Source organism: Somniosus microcephalus, chromosome 5 (genome assembly GCF_052327205.1).
Source record: "Somniosus microcephalus isolate GS21.2 chromosome 5, FLI_Smic_1.0, whole genome shotgun sequence".
NCBI lineage: Eukaryota > Metazoa > Chordata > Chondrichthyes > Squaliformes > Somniosidae > Somniosus > Somniosus microcephalus.
In genome coordinates this window covers 174,082,545-174,102,272 of record NC_140991.1, presented here as the reverse complement: position 1 = coordinate 174,102,272, position 19,728 = coordinate 174,082,545, and the positions used below count along the sequence as shown (strand labels likewise).

General features: G+C 45.8%; 1 protein-coding gene across 1 annotated transcript in view; it reads right to left on the bottom strand.

Moving 5' to 3' along the window:
* The window catches only part of abcb5 (ATP-binding cassette, sub-family B (MDR/TAP), member 5), a 211,491-nt gene that overhangs the window by 90,563 nt on the left and 101,200 nt on the right, over positions 1 to 19,728 (bottom strand). Inside the window, exon 12 of the mRNA XM_085989371.1 lies at positions 10,731 to 10,901. Coding sequence (XP_085845497.1) covers positions 10,731 to 10,901 — 171 coding nt within the window. The remainder of the gene's footprint in view (positions 1 to 10,730; positions 10,902 to 19,728) is intronic.

The following is a 19,728-nucleotide window of genomic DNA, read 5'->3' as shown; positions in this document are numbered from 1 at the left end:
CTTTGGTGCAACCACACCTGGAGTACTGTGTACAGTTTTGGTCTCCTTAACTGAGGAAGGATATACTTGCCTAAGAGGGGGTGCAACGAAGGTTCACTAGATTGATTCCTGGGATGAGAGGGCTGTCCTATGAGGAGGGATTGAATAGATCGGGCCTATATTCTCTGGCGTTTAGAAGAATGAGAGGTGATCTCATTGAAAGATATAAAATTGTTAGAGGGCTTGACAGGGTAGATGCTGAGTGGCGGGAGAGTCTAGAACTAGGGGTGATGGTCTCAGGATAAGTGGTCAGCCATTTAGTTCTGAGATGAGAAGAAATTTCTTCCTCAGAGGTTTGTTAATCTTTGGAATTCTCTACCCAAGATGGCTGTAGTCTATATGGATTTTAGCAAGGCTTTTGATAAGGTCCCGCACGGCAGACTGGTCACAAAAGTAAAAGCCCATGGGATCCAAGGCAAAGTGGCAGGTTGCTTCCAAAATTGGCTCAGAGGCAGGAAACAAAGGGTAATGGTCAAAGGGTGTTTTTTGACTGGAAGGCTGTTTCCAGTGGGGTTCCGCAGGGCTCAGCTTTTAGTGATATATATTAATGATTTGGACTTAAATGTAGGAAGTATGATTAAGAAGTTTACAGATGATACAAAAATTGGCTGTGTGGTTGATAATGAAGAAGAAAGCTGTAGACTGCGGCAAGGTATCAATGGACTGGTCAGGTGGGGAGAACAGTGGAAAATGGAATTCAGTCTGGAGAATGCGTTTCGGGAGGGTTATCAAGGCAAGGGAAAACACGATAAATGGTAGGACACTGAGAAGTGCAGAAGATCAGAGGGACCTTGGAGTGCATGTCCACAGATCCCTGACGGTAGCAGGACAGGTACATAAGGTGGTTAAGAAGGCATACGGGATACTTGCCTTTATTAAACAAGGCATAGAGTATAAGAGCAGGGAGGTTATGCTTGAACTGTATAAAACACGAGTTAGGCCGCAGCTAGAGTACTGCGTGCAGTTCTGGTCACCATATTACAGGAAGGATGTGATTGCACTTGAGAGGGTGCAGAGGAGCTTGACGAGGATGTTGCCTGGGCTGGGGAATTTTAGCTGTGAGGAAAGATTGGATAGGCTGAGGTTTGTTAGATCCGTGTATTTTGATGTTGTGTGTCCTTCAATAACTAGACATGAGACTGCAGGGAACAATCAACAGGTGTTTACTGGATGAGAGTTACTCTAAAACTAAACGTACAGATCCCTACTCAGGGTTTATATACAGGTGTGGTCACTGCCGGTACTACAGTATACAGGAGCTGTAAAAAGTAGTTCTCCCCTTAAAGGTACATACACTACAATTCCTCCCCTTTTAGATTAACAGTACCATAACATTCATTTAACAATTAACACTTTTAACATGCACATTAACTGAAAATAGTCCATTTATAAATTCAGTCTTTGGGGCGGCTTCCTGATCCTTTCTGGATAGCGCCTTTCCTGAGTGTCTTGCTCCTCGTGCGGAGGCCCCCTGTCGTCAGTTGGTTCATCAGCTTCCGATGCTACTGTTTCTGGGGTAGATGCTACCTGTATGTCGGGTTCATCACCAGGTGCGTGAGCCATGGGGTTGACTCGTTCCTGTGACTCTAGGATCTGGTCGACATGGCATCTCACAATGTTCTCCCCAACATCCACTGTGTACATTCGTGGCCCCTGCCGTGTGCATATCATTCCTGGTTGCCATTTCTCTGTTCGGTAGTCGCGGGCCAAGACTGGTTGCCCTACATTGAAGCTCCTTGTCGGCTTCTCATTGATGAGCTGGAATTGCTAATTCTCAACATCTCTTCGTATATTTGGTCTGAGCAAATCCAGACGAGATCTCAAACTTCGGTTAAAGAACATCATGGCCGGGGTCTGGTTGGTGACTGCATGTGTCGCCTTTCTGTAGGCTAACAGGAAATTATCCACCTTATGCTGCAGTGGAATGTCATCATCGCACATGGCCCTTACTGCTTTCTTAAAGGTTTGTACGAACCTCTCAGCCAATCCATTTGTGGCTGGATGATACGGGGCGGATCTGTAATGCCTTACCCCATTCCTTTTCATGAATCTTCGAAACTCTTCGGACACAAACTGTGGTCCGTTATCAGAGCAAATCTGCTCTGGCAAGCCGTTCCTGGCAAATATGGTCCATAGGACTGCAATAGTTTTCTCCATGGTGGTGGACGACATTTTGATCACCTCAGGCCATTTCGAGTGCGCATCCACGGCTATTAAAAACATTGAGTCCATGAATGAACCAGCAAAATCAATATGCACCCGTTGCCATGGAGATGAGGGCCACTCCCATGGGTGTAGAGGGGCATGTGGTGGTGATTTTGGACCTTCTGGCATCCTGAGAAGCTCTTTGTCAGGTCCTCAATTTGCTGATCGATCCCCGGCCACCACACATAAGCCCTAGCAAGGCTTTTCATTTTCACCCCTCCCAGATGGCCTTCGTGAAGCTCATTTAGCACTCTCTCCCTTAACTTGGGTGGAATTACCACTCGGGATCCACACATCAAGATCCCCTGGCATACTGACAGCTGTTCTCTTCTGGATGAGAATGCTGGCAACAGTGAGTCACCATGTGTTGGACATCCCTTCACCGTCAAATCATATACCCGAGACAGTGTCGGGTCATTTCGGGTCTCCTTCTCTATATCAGTGTTAGTTACTGGCAAGCGTTCAATTATAGTCGAATAAAATATTTTGACAGGGTCCACTGCTGGTGCTTCCTCCGCAGTAGGCAGTGGCAGGCATGATAGCCCATCAGCGTTTCCATGCTGTTTCGTGCCCTTACCCTCGATTTCATATTGGTTCGCCCCTAGAAAAAGGGACCATCTTTGTAGCCGTTGCGCAGTCATCACCGGAATGCCCTTCTTTGGATTAAAGATGGAGACAAGTGGTTCGTGGTCAGTCAGCAAGGTGAACTTCTGCCCGTGCAGATAGTGGTTGAACTTTTTCACTCCCCACACTAGGCTGAGGGCCTCCCTGTCAATCTGGGCGTAGTTACGCTCGGCTGAGGTTAGTGACCGAGACGCAAAGGCTACCGGCCTCTCCGAGCCGTCCGGGAACTTGTGCGACAGCACCGCTCCAATGCCATAGGGTGATGCATCACACGCCAACCGAATTGGTAGTGCTGGGTTGAAATGAGCCAACACCTCTTTTGATGTGATCAATTCTTTGCACTTCTGGAAAGCTTGTTTACATTCGTCATTCCACTTCCATGGTACCCCCGTTTGCAGTAGGGTGTTCAGTGGGTGTAGTACTGTAGACAAGTTCGGCAAGAACTTATGGTAGTAGTTCACCAGCCCGAGGAACGACCTCAGTTGTGACACATTTTCCGGTGCTGGAGCCTTGACTACTGCCTCAATCTTTTCAGGGGACTTATGTAACCCCTCTTCATCAATAACATGGCCACAATACGAGATCTGCTTCTGGAAAAACTCGCATTAGTGGCGATTTGCTCGGAGCCCATATTCCTTCAATCTAGTGAGCACCTGCTCCAGGTTGGCAAGGTGATCACTGTCATTTTCGCCCGTGACCAGGATGTCATCCAAATAACATTAGGTCCCTGGAATCCCTTGCAGGACTTGGCACCGGTCTGGCCTTAAAAAACTTTGGGCTTGCATTTTCCTCTATTTTGATCGTCGCTGTTATGCCTCTTAGTGTTCCAAGTCCCTCCTGGAATACTTCTTGTGGGTCAGTTAGCATTTTTGACAGTCGTCCAGGTGTGGCGTCGTCATCCTTTTTGGCATCTACAGTCAGTGCTTGTATGGAATGCCAATCTAGCTGTATCTTCCGGTTCCATTCACGTCCTAGTAGTGGTGGTCCTCCATCTGGCAATACATATAGGTCCATTTTTGGTGTTTCCTTGCCGTTATATATAACGTTCACCCGTATTTTTCCTTTGGGGTAGACTATTTGCCCCGTGTACGTCTTCAAGACAATCTCTGTACCTCTCAAGGGTATATGTGAGAATAGCCGCTTGTAGTCCCTTCGGTTTATCACTGTTAGGGCTGATCCTGTGTCCAATTCCATTTTCACTTGGACTCCAGCTATCTTGAGCGTGACCCAGATAGTTTGGTGATCCTCCGTTTTGATCACCTTATGTAGTTTCAGACAACCCAGCTCCTTGCTTCCGGAGTCTGTATCACTTTTCTGTTCGTCTGAACTACTCTCCGTCACCTTATGTACCTTCTTGTACTTCTCCTGTGGAGATTTCTTGCTGCTGGTTTTCTTTCCCGACCGGCAGACTCTTGCTATGTGTCTTACTTTTCCACACTGTCTGCACACTTTGTCCTTGAACCAGCAATCATTATGGTCGTGTGTTGTTCTGCCGCAGAGATAGCACTTCACTGTTCCGTATGACATTTCATTTGTGCCATATTCTTGCGGTCTCTGTTGTATCTCTGCAGCGCCCCGTGCGGCTGCTTCATGTGATACAGCCATGCTGAAAGCCTTGTCCAGCATAAGATCCTTTTCTGATAGAAGCCGTTTCTGGGTTCCTTCACTTTGAAGCCCACACACAAACTTGTCCCTTAAAGTATCTGCTAGTACTGTTCCAAACTGGCAGTGTTTCGATAGCTTGCGCAGTTCCGTTAAATACTCAGCATTACTTTCATCTTTATGCTGATTCATTTTGTGAAACTTAAATCTTTCTGCTATCAGCAGCGGTGTGGGGTTTAAGTGGTCCTGTAGGATTGACACTATGTTTCCAAAATCCTTTTCCACTGGCTTCTCTGGGGTTACTAGGTTTCGCAGTAAGCCATACATTTTTGCTCCCATTGAATTCAACAATACCAGCGCTTTCCTCTCATCTGGCACTTCATTCGCCTTGCAGTACACTTCTATGCGTTCGACGTATGTCATCCAATCTTCGACTTCATTGTCGAACGCTGTGATACTGCCACTCTTCGGCATCCCTGGGTGTGGTTAGACTGGCTCAAAATGGTGTTTTCCCGCGCTCTCCCTTCTTCTCCACTGCGGCTCAAAATGGTGTTTTTACATACACTACAGGGTTGCTTTCTTTAGAACAGAGGAGGATGAGGGGAGACCTAATTGAGGTGTATAAAAGTATGAGGGGCCTAGATAGAGTGGATAGAAAGGTCCTATTTCCCTTAGCAGAGGGGTCGATAACCAGGGGGCATAGATTTAAAGTAATTGGTAGGAGGTTTAGAGGGGATTTGAGGAGAATTTTTTTTTCTCCCAGAGGGTAGTGGGGGTCTGGAACTCACTGCCTGAAAGAGTGGTAGAGGCCGAAGCCCTCATCACATTTAAAATTTACTTGGATATGCACTTGAAGTGCCATAACCTACAAGGCTACGGACGAAGTGTTGGAAAATGGGATTAGGGTGGATAGCTCTTTGTCGGCCGGCATGGACAAGATGGGCTGAATGGTCTCCTTCTGTGCTGTAAATTTCTATGATTCTATGATTCTGTGGAATGCCAATCGATGGTTTTATTCAAGACTGCGATCTATAGTTTCTTGGGCACTAAGGGAATCAAGCGATATGGGGATAGGGTGGGAAAGTGAAGTTGGTGTAGAAGTTCAGCCATGATCTTATTGAAAGGTGGAGCAGGCTCAAGGGGCCTACCCCTGCTCCTATTTCTTATGTTCTTTGCTTCTTTCAGCAACATAGGATGCATTCCATCTGGACCAGGTGTCTTACCAACTTTCAGTAACGCTAATTACTACATCTTCTCTATCTATTATTATCTTGTCCATATCTTCCCTCTCCTCTTTTAGTGTAACCTTCACATCATCCGCTTCCTTTGTGAAGATAGATGCAAAGTACTCATTTAATACTTTAGCCATGTCCTCTGCCTCCACATGAAGATTTTCTTTTTGGTCCTTAATAGGCCCAACTGTTCCCTAGCTGATAATTCACTCCTGTACTCTCCATAATCTTCCTGGTTATTAATTGAATCTTGCTCCTGACATTTGTCATAAGCCTCCTTTTCCTGTTTTATTTGAACTTTTATTTTTTTTGTCATCCAGTGCACATTAGCTTTGGATGCTCTACCTTTTCCCTTCAATGGAATATGCCTAGTTTGTACCTGAACTTTCTCTTCCCTGAATTCGTTCTCAGAGAAAGTGAGTAAGGGAGTAATAAACAAAAAAAACTCAGTCTACAAGAAGAAAACTCTCACCACAGTTATTGTATTAGTTAGGTGAAAAGTATAATGGAGAAGCAAGACTTACTTTCTCAGTGTAGAGCTTCAAGGCCCAAGAGTGCAGGTCAGGAACTATGGCATGGAGATCAGCACATCCCACAGGATTTTCTATCCATTTTAAATTAAAGGATGGAAAATCCCACAGTGTACACTGAGTTCTGTGTTCAAATGAGTATGTATATCTGGTGCACAAAGCTCTGTGCCAGGAGCAAAAATTTATCAAATTTACCCTAGAATCTTTGAGGATTTGAACACATAATCTAAACTAATGTTCCAGTAGTACTGCGGGAGGGCTGTACCAAAAACAGATTAACTGGCCATTCATCATGTGGATGTTTGTGGGATGTTGCTGCACACAAAATGCATGTCACATTTGTCTACATAACAGTAGTAACTACACAGTAGAAATATATGTATCTGAAGTGATTTAAGATGTTCCTGTGAGACTTAATAAGGCAATTTCTTTCCTTTAAAACTATGGGCAACCTGGCTTACTCGGGAATAAAACTGATTGGCAAAATAAGAAATTGTAACTGAGGGGGCTTCAACATTTCCCATTTACTGAAATATTCAATAGTTTAAGCAACCTGTGTCCTCTTTTGCAATATGTTGTATAGGTCTCAATAAAAATAATGAACTTTGTTCACTTACAGAAGTTACAGATAGCATGCAGGGCATTATACCAGATACAATTGAAACACCCAAACTGTACCCATAGGAATAAAAATCCTCAAATTCTTAAGTAAATCACTATACAGTGTATATTGAATTTGCTAACATTAGAAATGGAAGGAAATGAATCAACAGGTTATTTTTTAATTACATTACTATGGGCGGATTCACAAAGTAAATGTCGATGGGCTTTCATTCATGGTTAGCACTCCTATTCTGATTCTTATTCCTCCAAAAATGCTTTGTGACAATAGTTTTAACAAACATAAATTTCAACATGGCATTTATGAGTCACCTCAATCAACATTCTTACCATAAACCTGTTGGCTGCTCATTCACAGACAGACTGCAGCTCTACAGCTTATAAAAACCTGTAGCTAGTGGGAACTTTCAAAAGTACATTTTTTTTATTGCAAAATCTAGGTGAAGGACTGAGGCCCGTAGTAAAAGGCAGTAATGTTGAAAAGAATAGGAGAGAGAATAAGGTGAGTCATGCAAAAATCACTAAAAGTTGCGACACAGGTTAGCAAGGCCATAAAAAAAGCAAACTGAGCACTAGGGTTCATTTCAAGAGGGATAGAATTGAAAAGTAGGGAAGTTCTGCTCAACCTGTATTGAACCTTGGTTAGACCACACTTGGAGTACTGCGTACAGTTCTGATCCCCATATTATAAAAAGGATATAGAGGCACTGAAGAGGGTGCAGAGAAGATTTACAAGGATGAGAGCAGAAATGTGAGGATATACATATCAGGAAAGGATGAACAGGCTGGGTCTCTTTTCTCTTGAAAAAAGAAGGCCTAATAGAGGTCTTTAAAATTATGAAAAATGTTGATAGAATGGATACAGAGAGAATGTTTCCACTTGTGGGGAAGAGCATAACTAGAGGCCATCAATATAAGATAGTCACCAAGAAATCCAATAGGGAATTCAGAAGAAACTTCTTTATCCAAAGAGTGGTGAGAATGTGGAACTCGCTACCACAGGGAGTGATTGAAGCAAATAGTCTAGATGCCTTCAAGGGGAGGTTTGACAAGTATATGAGGGAAAAGGGAATAGCGGGTTATGCTGATAGATTTAGATGAGGAAAGACAGGAGGAGGCTCATGTGGTGCATAAACGCTGGCATAGACTGGTTGGGCCGAACGGCCTGTTTCTGTGCCGTATATCTTATGTAATCCTATATATTCCTAAGTAATGCTTGAATTTCAAAAGCCTGTATGTTGTAAAAAAGGGAATATTGAGGGAGCTAAGGCCTGGATTATCATAGAATCATAGAAATTTACAGCACAGAAGGAGGTCATTCGGCCCATTGTGCCTGTGCCGGCCAAAAAAGAGCTACCCAGCCTAATCCTACTTTCCAGCTCTTGGTCTATAGCCCTGTAGGTTGCAGCACTTCAATTGCATATTCAAGTACTTTTTAAATGTGATGAGGGTTTCTGCCTCTACCACCCTTTCAGACAGTGAGTTCCAGACCCCCACCACCCTCTGGGTGAAAAAGGTTCTCCTCAACTCCCATCTAATCCTTCTACCAATTACTTTAAATCTATGCCCCCTGGTTATTGACCTCTCTGCTAAGGGAAATAGGTCCTTCCTATCCACTCTATCTAAGCCCCTCATAACTTTATACACCTCAATCAAGTCTCCCCTCAGCCTCCTCTGTTCCAAAGAAAACAACCCAGCCTATCCAATCTTTCCTCATAGCTAAAATTCTCCAGTCCTGGTAACATCCTCGTAAAGCTCCTCTGTACCCTCTCGAGTGCAATCACATCTTTCCTGTAATGTGGTGACCAGAACTGTATGCAGTACACCAGCTGTGGCCTAACTAGTGTTTTCGACAGCTCTAGCATAAACTCCCTGCTCCTATATTCTACGCCTCAGCTAATAAAGGAAAATATTCCATATGCCTTCTTAACCACTTTATCTACCTGTTGCTACCTTCAGGGATCTGTGGACATGCACTCCAAGGTTCCTTTATTCCTCTACGCTTCTCAGTGTCCTACCATTTATTGTGTATTCCGTTGCCTTGTTAGCCCTCCCCAAATGCATTACCTCACACTTCTTCAGACTGGATTTCATTTGCCACTTTTCTGCCCACCTGACTAGTCCATTGATATCTTCCTGCAATCTATAGCTTTCTTCCTCACTATCAACCACACGGCCAATTTTTGTATCATCTGCAAACTTCTTAATCATACCCCCTACATTGAAGTCTAAACTATTGATATATATCACAAAAAGCAAGGGACCTAGTACTGAGCCCTGCGGAACCCCACTGGGAACAGACTTCCAGTCACAAAAAAAATTTGATTAAACATTACCCTTTGCTTCCTGCCACTGAGCCAATTTTGATCCAACTTGCCACTTTCCCTTGGTTCCCATGGGATTTTACTTTTCTGACCATGTGGGGCCTTGTCAAAAGCCTTGCTAAAGTCCATATAGACTACATCAAACGCACTACCCTCATTGACCCTCCTTGTTACCTCCTCAAAATTTTTTTATCAAGTTAGTCAAAAACGACCTTCCCTTAACAAATCCATACTAACCGTCCTTGATTAATCCATGCCTTTCTAAATGATGATTAATACTGCCTCTCAGAATTTTTTCCAATAATTTTCCTACCACCGAGGTTAGGCTGACTGGCCTGTAATTACTTGGTCTATCCCTTTCTCCCTTTTAAACAATGATACAAGGTTTGCAGTCCTCCAGTCCTCCGGCACCACAACTGTAGCCAGAGATGATTGGAAAATGATGGTCAGAGCCTCCACTGTTTCCTCCCTTGCTTCTTTTAACAGCCTGGGATACATTTCATTCGGGCCTGGTGATTTATCTACTTTCAAAGATGGTAAACCCCTTAATATTTGCTGTCTCACTATGTTTATCTCATTTAATATTGCACATTCCTCCACCTTAACTACAATGTCTGCATCGTTCCTCTCTTCTGTGATGACAGATGCAAAGTATTCATTAAGAACTATGCCCATGTCTTCCGCCTCCATGCACAGGTTACCTTTTGGTCTCCAATAGACCCTACTCTTTCCTTAGTTATCTTCTTGCTCTTTATGTATTTATAAAACATCTTTGCGTTTTCCTTGATTTCACTTGCCAATATTTTTTCATGCTCACTCTTTGCTTTCCTAATTTCCTTTTTAATTTCAACCTTGCACTTTCTATACTCCTCTAGGCTTTCTGCAGTATTAGCTCTCGGTATCTGACATAAGCTTCCCTTTTTTTGCCTTATCCTACCCTGTATGCCCCTGTATCCATTAGAATAGATTGGACTTAGAGAAGGTGCAGTGAATCTTTATTTCAATTCAACGAGGATTAAGGGAGGAACAAGAACATGTAGGTTGGTATATTTGAAGCTCAGAAGGAACAAAAGAGAAAAGCTCAGAGGAGCAATAATGTGTAGCCAATCCGATACTGACAGTTATGCGCAACCTCCCGAGACAAATTTCTAGGCCTAGGGGTTAATTATAACGTTACCTGCCTGGTGGGACACTGACGGGGTCGGCTCAGCCATCCGTTTTACACTCCACCCAATATTACTTTCCATTGAAGTGAATGGAAAGTAACATCGAACAGGGTGTAAAATGGGAAGGATATTCAAGTCTTGGACAAACCTGGGCTTTGTAAAGAATTAAGGATTTTTGTGGGGAAGAGAAATGTTTGGAGTAAAATAAGAAACCGAAGAGTAAATTCTGCACACCCCATGGGTCGCAGTCCATGGTTTTCCATAATGTACTTCCTGCAAGCATGGCTCACTGCTGGTAGTGTGAAATTGACCCTTAAGCCTCCTGATGCGTACTTTAGGATAGAGCCACTGTGAAATTTCAGGGCCACTTTCTTCACTCCCACTTACCTTGTCCAGAGCTGCCTGCACTATAGATTCAGTCTGAGTATCAAGAGCAGATGTTGCTTCGTCCAGCAGAAGAATCTTTGGGTTTCTGACTAACGCACGAGCAATAGCAATTCTCTGTTTCTGTCCACCACTCAATTGGGCACCTCTTTCACCAACCATTGTGTGAAATTTCTGTAAAATTTGAAAGTACAAAAATTATGCTATTTGAAAAAACTATCTCCATCCATGCTTTTATACTGATTCTTATAAAGACTGTAAAAGGCATCTCTTGGCTTGACATCAACAACAAGATTTCTTTGATTCACATGAATGCATCTTAACGATATGAGATATTGGCCCAGAAATTCGGGTAAGGGGCTTCCCGCGGGTGCAAGCCCCTGACCTGCACTTATCTTGCGCGCCGGCCGTTGAGCTGTGGGCCCCCGTGGGATTCCGATTGGGGCCTCCTTCAACTGCCAGCGCGCAGTGCTTGCATATCCCAGGGGCGCAGTTAGTTCGATGCGTCCCCTGGAATCACATGGGCCATGGGGAGCCAATCGGAGCAGGGAATGCTCCATTCATAATTTTGACAGGAAGAGCTGTCAAAATTTATAAATACTACGGGCCCCAAAACATCATTAAATCTTCAAATAAATTTTAAAAAACATCACATTTTTTAAATAAACTATAAATTACATGAAATAACTATTTTAAACAATAATTTAAATTTTTGAAGAAATAATTTAATTTTCTAACCGGGCTAAAAATAAACTTACCTTTCTTTAAAGTATTTAAAAATAATAAAACTGTGGAAAAAATGTTTTAATTTTAATTAATTCACCACTTACCTTGTAAAAAGCAGGCCTTACGACTGCTTTTTAAATGTGTAACTCCTGGAGACTTACCCTCCCGGGAAAACCTGCAAAGAAAAACTAAATTCGATGCGCACGCGCAGCCTCTCCTGCGCACGCGTTTGACCTCTGAACCCCTTCTTTCAGGGGAACGGAAGTGCCGGTTTCCCACACATGCGCAGTGCATGCAGGAAACCGGCACTTCACCCGTGGAGACCCAAATTTCTGAGCCATAAACTGCTATTAATTAAGATTGTGTCAGCATTAGTCTATTGATGCACATATAAAAAGAAAAAAGAATGGAAGATGTTAGATCCGTGTATCTTAATGTTGTGTCCTTCAATAATCAGACAAAAGACTGCAGGGAACGATCAACAGGTGTTTACTGAATGAGGGTTACTCTAGAACTAACTGTACAGATCACGGCTCAGGGTTTATATACAGGTGTGGTCACTGCCGGTACTACAGTATACAGGAGCTGTAAAAAGTAGTTCTCTCCTTAAAAGTACATACATTACAATTCCTTCCCTTTTAGATTAACAGTACCAGAACACTCATTTAACAATTAAATATCAAACTAATTACAATTAATACCTTTAACATGCAACATTAGCTGAAAATAGTCTATTTATAAATTCAGTCTTTGGGGAAGATTCCTGATCCTTTCTGGATAGCACCTTTCCCGAGTATCTTGCTCTTGGTGCGGAGGCGATTCTGGCCCCCTGTCGTCGGTTGGTTCATCAGCTTCCGATGCTACTGTTTCTGAGGTAGATGCGACCTGTACGTCGGGTTCCTCACCAGGTACGTATGGCCGAGACATGGGGTTGACTTGTTCCTGTGACTCTAGGATCTGGTCAGCATGGCATCTCACAATGTTCTCCCCAACATCCACTGTGTACATTAGTGGCCCCTGCCATGTGCATATCGTTCCTGGTTGCCATTTCTCTGTTCAGTAGTCACGTGCCAAGACTGGTTGCCCTACATTGAAGCTCCTTGTCGGCTTCTCATTGATGTGCTGGAATTGCTTACTCTCAACATCTCTTCGTACATTTGGTCAGAGCAAATCCAGACGAGATCTCAACCTTCGGTTAAAGAACATCATGGCCGGTGCCTGGTTGGTGACTGCATGTGTCGCATTTCTGTCGGCTAACAGGAAATTGAACACCTTATGCTGCAGTAGAATGTCGTCATCGCACATGGCCTTTACTGCTTTTTTAAAAGGTTTCTACGAACCTCTCAGCCAATCCATTTGTGGCTGGATGATACGGGGCGGATGTGTAATGCCTTACCCCATTCCTTTTCTTAAATCTTCGAAACTCTTCGGACACAAACTGTGGTCCGTTATCAGAGCAAATCTGCTCTGGCAAGCCGTTCCTGGCAAAAATGGTCCGTTGGACTGCAATAGTTTTCTCCGTGATGGTGGAGGACATTTTGATCACCTCAGGCCATTTCGAGTGCGTATCCACAGCTATTAAAAACATTGGGTCCATGAATGGACCAGCAAAATCAATATGCACCCGTTGCCATGGAGATGAGGGCCACTCCCATGGGTGTAGAGGGGCATGTGGTGGTGCATTTTGGAACGTCTGGCATCCTGAGCAGCTCTTTGTCAGGTCCTCGATTTGCTGATCGATCCCCGGCCACCACACATAAGCCCTAGCAAGGCTTTTCATTTTCACCCCTCCCAGATGACCTTCGTGAAGCTCATTGAGCACTCTCTCCCTTAACTTGGGTGGAATTACCACTCGGGATCCACACATCAAGGTCCCCTGGCATACTGACAGCTGTTCTCTTCTGGAGGAGAATGCTGGCAACAGTGAGTCGCCATGTGCTGGCAATCCCTTCACCGTCAAATCATATACCCGAGACAGCGTCAGGTCATTTCGGGTCTCCTTCTCTATACCAGCGTTAGTTACTGGCAAGCATTCAATTATAGTCGAATGAAATATTTCGACAGGATACACTGCTGGTGCTTCCTCCGCAGTAGGCAGTGGCAGGCGTGATAGCCCATCAGCGTTTCAATGCTGTTTCATGCCCTTATACTCAATTTCATATTGGTGCGCCCCTAGAAAAAGGGACCATCTTTATAGCCGTTGCGCAGTCATCACCGGAACGCCCTTCTTTGGATTAAAGATGGAGACAAGTGGTTGGTGGTCAGTCAGCAAGGTGAACTTCTGTCCGTGCAGATAGTGATTGAACTTTTTCACTCCCCCACTAGGCTGAGGGCCTCCCTGTCAATCTGGGTGTAGTTACGCTCGGCTGAGGTTAGTGACCGAGACGCAAAGGCTACTGGCCTCTCCGAGCCATCCGGGAATTTGTGCGACAGCACCGCTCCAATGCCATAGGATGATGCATCACATGCCAACCGAATTGGTAGTGCTGGGTTGAAATGAGCCAAAACCTCTTTTGATGTGATCAATGCTTTGCTCCTCTGGAAAGCTCGTTTACATTCGTCACTCCACTTCCATGGTACCCCCGTTTGCAGTAGGGTTTTCAATGGGTGTAGTACGGTAGACAAATTCGGCAAGAACTTATGGTAGTAGTTCACCAGCCTGAGGAACGACCTCAGTTGTGACACATTTTCCGGTGCTGGAGCCTTGACTACTGCCTCAATCTTTTCAGGGGACTTATGTAACCCCTCTTTATCAATAATGTGGCCACAATACGAGATCTGTTTCTGGAAAAACTCGCATTTGTGGCGATTAGCTCGGAGCCCATATTCCTTCAATCTAGTGAGCACCTGCTCCAGGTTGGCGAGGTGATCACTGTCACTTTCACCCATGACCAGGATGTCGTCCAAATAACACTGGGTCCCTGGAATCCCTTGCAGGACTTGTTCCATTGCCCTTTGCCAAATAGCCGGAGCTGATGCTACCCCGAACCCAGCCGGTTGTATTGGTAGAGACCTTTATGAGTGTTGATCGTGAGGGACTGTTTCAAGGCTTCTTCTATCTCCATTTGCAGGTACGCCTGGGCCAGATCAATCTTAGTGAAGCATTTCCCTCCACATAGCGAGGCGAAAATATCTTCAATCCGCGGAAGCGGATATTGTACAGTGTGAAGGACTGGGTTCACTGTCACCTTAAAGTCCCCACAGATGCGAACCTTCTTTGGTTTCCCAGGCGTGTTACTCAACGACCTCTTCATTACAGGAATGATGGGTGTAGCCCACTCGCTCCAGTCCACTTTGGACAGTACTCCTGAACGTTCCAAACCTTCCAGCTCTGCTTCGACGGCTGGGCGGATCGCATAACGCACCGGTCTGGCCTTAAAAAACTTTGGGCTTGCATTTTCCTCTATTTTGATCATCGCTGTTATGTCTCTTAATGTTCCGAGGCCCTGCTGGAACACTTCTTGTGCGTCAGTTAGCATTTTTCACAGTCGTCCCGGTGTGACGTCGTCATCCTTTTTGGCATCTACAGTCAGTGCTTGTATGGAATGCCAATCTAGCTGTATCTTCTGGATCCATTCACGTCCTACTAGTGGTGGTCCTCCATCTGGCAATACATATAGGTTCATTTTTGGTGTTTCCTTGCCGTTATATATAACGTTCACCCTTATTTTTCCTTTGGGGTAGACTTTTTGCCCCGTGTACGTCTTCAAGACAATCTTTGTATCTCTCAAGGGTATATGTGAGAATAGCCGCTTGTAGTCCCTTCGGTTTATGACTGTTAGGGCTGATCCTGTGTCCAATTCCATTTTCACTTGGACTCCTGCTATCTTGAGCGTGACCCAGATAGTTTGGTGATCCTCCGTTTTGATCACCTTATGTAGTTTCAGACAACCCAGCTCCTTGCTTCCGGAGTCTGTATCACTTTTCTGTTCGTCTGAACTACTCTCTGTCACCTTATTTACCTTCTTGTACTTCTCCTGTGGAGATTTCTTGCTGCTGGTTTTCTTTCCCAACCTGCAGACTCTTGCTATGTGTCCTACTTTTCCACACTGTCTGCACACTTTGTCCTTGAACCAGCAATCATTATGGTCGTGTGTTGTTCTGCTGCAGCGATAGCACTTCACTGTTCCGTATGACATTTCATTTGTGCCATATTCTTGCGGTCTCCGTTGTATCTCTGCAGCGCCCTGTGCGGCTGCTTCGTGTGATACTGCAATGCTGAAAGCCTTGTCCAGCGTAAGATCCTTTTCTGATAGAAGCCATTTCTGGGTTCCTTCACTTTGAAGCCCACACACAAACTTGTCCCTTAAATTATCTGCTAGTCCCGTTCCAAACTGGCAGTGTTTCGATAGCTTGCGCAGTTCCGTTAAATACTCAGCATTACTTTCATCTTTATGCTGGTTCCTTTTGTGAAACTTAAATCTTTCTGCTATCAGCAGTGGTGTGGGGTTTAAGTGGTCCTGTAGGATTGACACTATGTTTTCAAAATCCTTTTCTACTGGCTTCTCTGGGGTTACTAGGTTTCGTAGTAAGCCATACATTTTTGCACCCATTGAATTCAACATTACCAGCGCTTTCTTGTCATCTGGCACTTCATTCGCCTTGCAGTATACTTCTATGCGTTTGACATATGTCGTCCAATCTTCGACTTCATTGTCGAACGCTGTGATACTGCCACTCTTCGGCATTTTTGGGTGTGGTTAGACTGGCTTAAAATGGCATCTCCCGCGCTTTCCTTTCTTCCCCGCTGCGGCTTAAAATGGCATCTCCCGCGCTTTCCTTTCTTCCCCACTGCGGCTTAAAATGGCGTCTCCCGCGCTGCTGCCAACGCCGCTCTCGGCAGTCCTCGTGGCAAATGGCGACGCCCTGTGAGTTTCGTGCGCTGCTCCTGCGCTGCTGCCAATGCCGCTCTCTGCGGTCCTCGTGGCAATGGCAGTGCCTCGGGTTTTTCTGCGCGCCTCTCTCGCCCGTTGACGCTGCTCGGCCCTTGAACACCGGCTGCGCTCTGCGCTCTCTCTCGTCTCTCTCCCCGTTGACGCTGCTCGGTCCTGAACACCGGCTGCGCCCTGTGCGCTCTGCCCTCTCTCTCTCCCCCGTCGATGCTGCTCGACCTTTTTCTGTGCCGCTCGGTCAGCTCTAGCCGCTGCTGTCCGGGAAGGGTCTGCGCAGTACCTGTTGCCAGCCCGTTTCGCTGGACCACCATGACTGGAAAGCCAAGCCTGGCTCTCGACAGCCTCCCCTGCGATGCTCAAATCTCCGCTGGATGACTGGGCGGTTGCCCGTGGTCGACGCCCGTGCTTCTGGACTCGACCTCCTTCCACTGATCTCCAGGAGCGAATCCCTGGGAGGTGATGCAGAGTTGCAGGTAGGTTCGAATCTGCATCGTCGCCAATGTTAGATCCGTGTATCTTAATGTTGTGTCCTTCAATAATCAGACAAAAGACTGCAGGGAACGATCAACAGGTGTTTATTGAATGAGGGTTACTCTAGAACTAACTGTGCAGATCACTACTCAGGGTTTATATACAGGTGTGGTCACTGCCGGTACTACAGTGTACAGGAGCTGTAAAAAGTAGTTCTCCCCTTAAAGGTACATACATTACAGAAGACTTGCATTTATATATTTCATGACCTCAGGATGTACCCAAGGGCTTTATAACAAAGATGTGCTTTTGAATGAATTAATTTATTATTCATTATTAATTAATTAATAACTTCTCCATGCCTAATCCATTCTAATCCAGGTCCTCCTTTCCTATCACTGTTGCACAGGAAACATCAACATGCTCATCCAATCAATGGGCTGGATTTTGCTGTGATAATAACAGTGAGGCTAACAGTGCTCACCATTATTTGTACGCAAATGGGAAATGCGCAGTTAAACACAAAAATCCAAAGGTTGCTCTTCGAGATGCGCCACTCCTCTGTAAACTACGCGAAAACGGCTTCTCAATGTCTGGCTCCCCATTTAAATATATTGAATGGCGTGAAGTTCCTGTACTGACTTTAGAGATACAGACTAAACTCGCCACAAACATGTTTATTCGCAGCACCAAAAGCTCTCATTGGTTCCCTTGGATGACAAGTCCTGATTGCTGATTGGTCCCCTTAGAGGACAAGACACACCCAGCAGTTTCTCTGGAATGTATAATTAGTCCCGCCCTGCCACAGTAATCAGTTACTTTGCAAAGTGTAATTCGAGCCATCTGACTGCCTACTCCAGACAGAACAGAGTGCACTTGGAACAGACAGGGCTCAACCTCGCAGGTTAAGACCTTCTCCCACCCCCCAATAAATTTCCTGCCCCCATCGCCAAGTTCCTGACCTCCTCAACCCCCTGCCCAAGGTCCTGACCTCCTCACCCCCCCGCCCAAGTTCCTGACCTCCTCACCCCCGCCCCCCCCGCCCCCTCCACCCAAGCCCCAAGTTCCTGACCTACTCGCCGCACCTCCGCCCCCAACCCCCCAGCCTGAGTTACTGACCTCCTCCCCCCTGCCCAGTTTCCTGACCTTCTTCCCCCACCCCCACCCCCACCCCAGTTAGATGGGGCATTGTGGATCATGGATTGTTAACAGGTTTATTGGGTATGAAGTGAACAGTGACAGTGTCGTGACTTCCGGATTTCATCCGGTCCAATGATGTCACTTGCTACATATGCACCGAGCTTTCCGAGAAATCAACCATGTCTAGCGGGAGGAGAGAGAGAATGTAGTGCGGGTGTAAAGGGGATGGGGTTGGAAGAACGTGATCCATCTTACCATCCGGATCATGTTCTTGCTCTCATCCCCCCACCTTTAGACCTGGATCACATTCTTCCCCCATCCCCACTGTGCTTTTCGTACACTTTACCCTCCCACCCTGACCTCCTCTCTCTTCCCCCCTCTGATTCTCTCTCTCCCTCCCCCCCTCCCTCCGATTCCCACTCTCTCTCACTCCCTCTCTTGCCCCTCCCTCCCTCAGATGCCCTCTCTCCCTCCGATTCCCTCTCTTCCTCCCTCCAATTCCCTCTTTCTCCCCTCCCTCCGATTCCCTCACTCGCTCCCCTCTCTTTCTCCCCTCTCTCCCACCCATCCCTCCAATTCCCTCTCTCTCCCCTCTCTCTCTGATTCCCTCTCTCTCCAATTCCCTCTCTCTCCCCCCTCTCTCCAATTCCCTCTCTCTTCCCCTCGCTCCGATTCCCTCTCTCTCCCCCTCTCCGATTCCCTCTCTCCCCCCTCTCTCTCCGATTCCCTCTCTCTCCCCCTCTCTCTCCGGTTCCCTCTTTCTCCCCCCTCTCTCCGATTCCCTCTCTCCCTCCTCTCTCTCCGATTCCCTCTCTCCCCCCTCTCTCTCCTATTCCCTCTCTCCCCATCTCTCTCCCTCCCTCCGATTCCCTCTCCCCCTCTCTCTCTCCCCCTCTCTCCCCCTCTCTCCCACTCTCTCCCTCTATCCCTCCCTTTTTCTCCCCCTTGCTCCCTCTGATTCCCTTCCTCCCCCCTCCGATTCCCTCTCTCCCCCTCTTTCCCCCTCCATCTGATTCCCTCTCTCCCCCTCTCTCTCTCCCCACTCTCTTTCTCCCCCACTCTATCCCTCTGATTCCCTCTCTCTCTCTCTGATCCCCTCTCTCCGATCCCCTTTCTCTCTCTTCCCCACTCTCTCTCCCGTCAGCCAGCACGGATCCAGTGATGGACCTTGTCCCACGGAGCTGAGCAAAGTGTGGTCCATGCTGCACTGCAGCCGTAACTGTGGGGCACTGCGCATGTGCGGCCTCTGTGACAGTGTGCATGCGTAGAAGGGGATCGGGTGCTCATGCACAAAAGGGGGTGGGGTCGAACGCACGCATGTGCAGAAGGACACAAAAATATTCACGCAGATAATCACTTTGAAAAGTTCCAGTCTAAGTACCCTTTTAATGGTGTGGTAATTCCTAATTACTGCCGAACAACCTCTCTGGCACTGAAAATGATCTTTTACAAATGTGGAGTCTCATTCCTACAGATTTTAATTATTGTTGTAGATTTTTTTTAAAGTAAATAACTTTTTTAACTTTTTTGTTCTGTCTCTTTTATCTCTCTCTCTTAATCCAATCTTAATTTCCCTCTCATTATTTCACTTTCTATACCTGTTTTGCCATTGAATTCAATATTCTAATTTGAACTTCCTTGTTCAGACTCTGTGCTGCTCATTAACAATTGTTCAATCTGATTGATTAAGGGCATACACAGTTGGCTGTCTTGTTCACACAGGTCCCAGATGCCCTGTAGAGGGTGCTGCATGGTTTGGAGGTCCTGCTAAC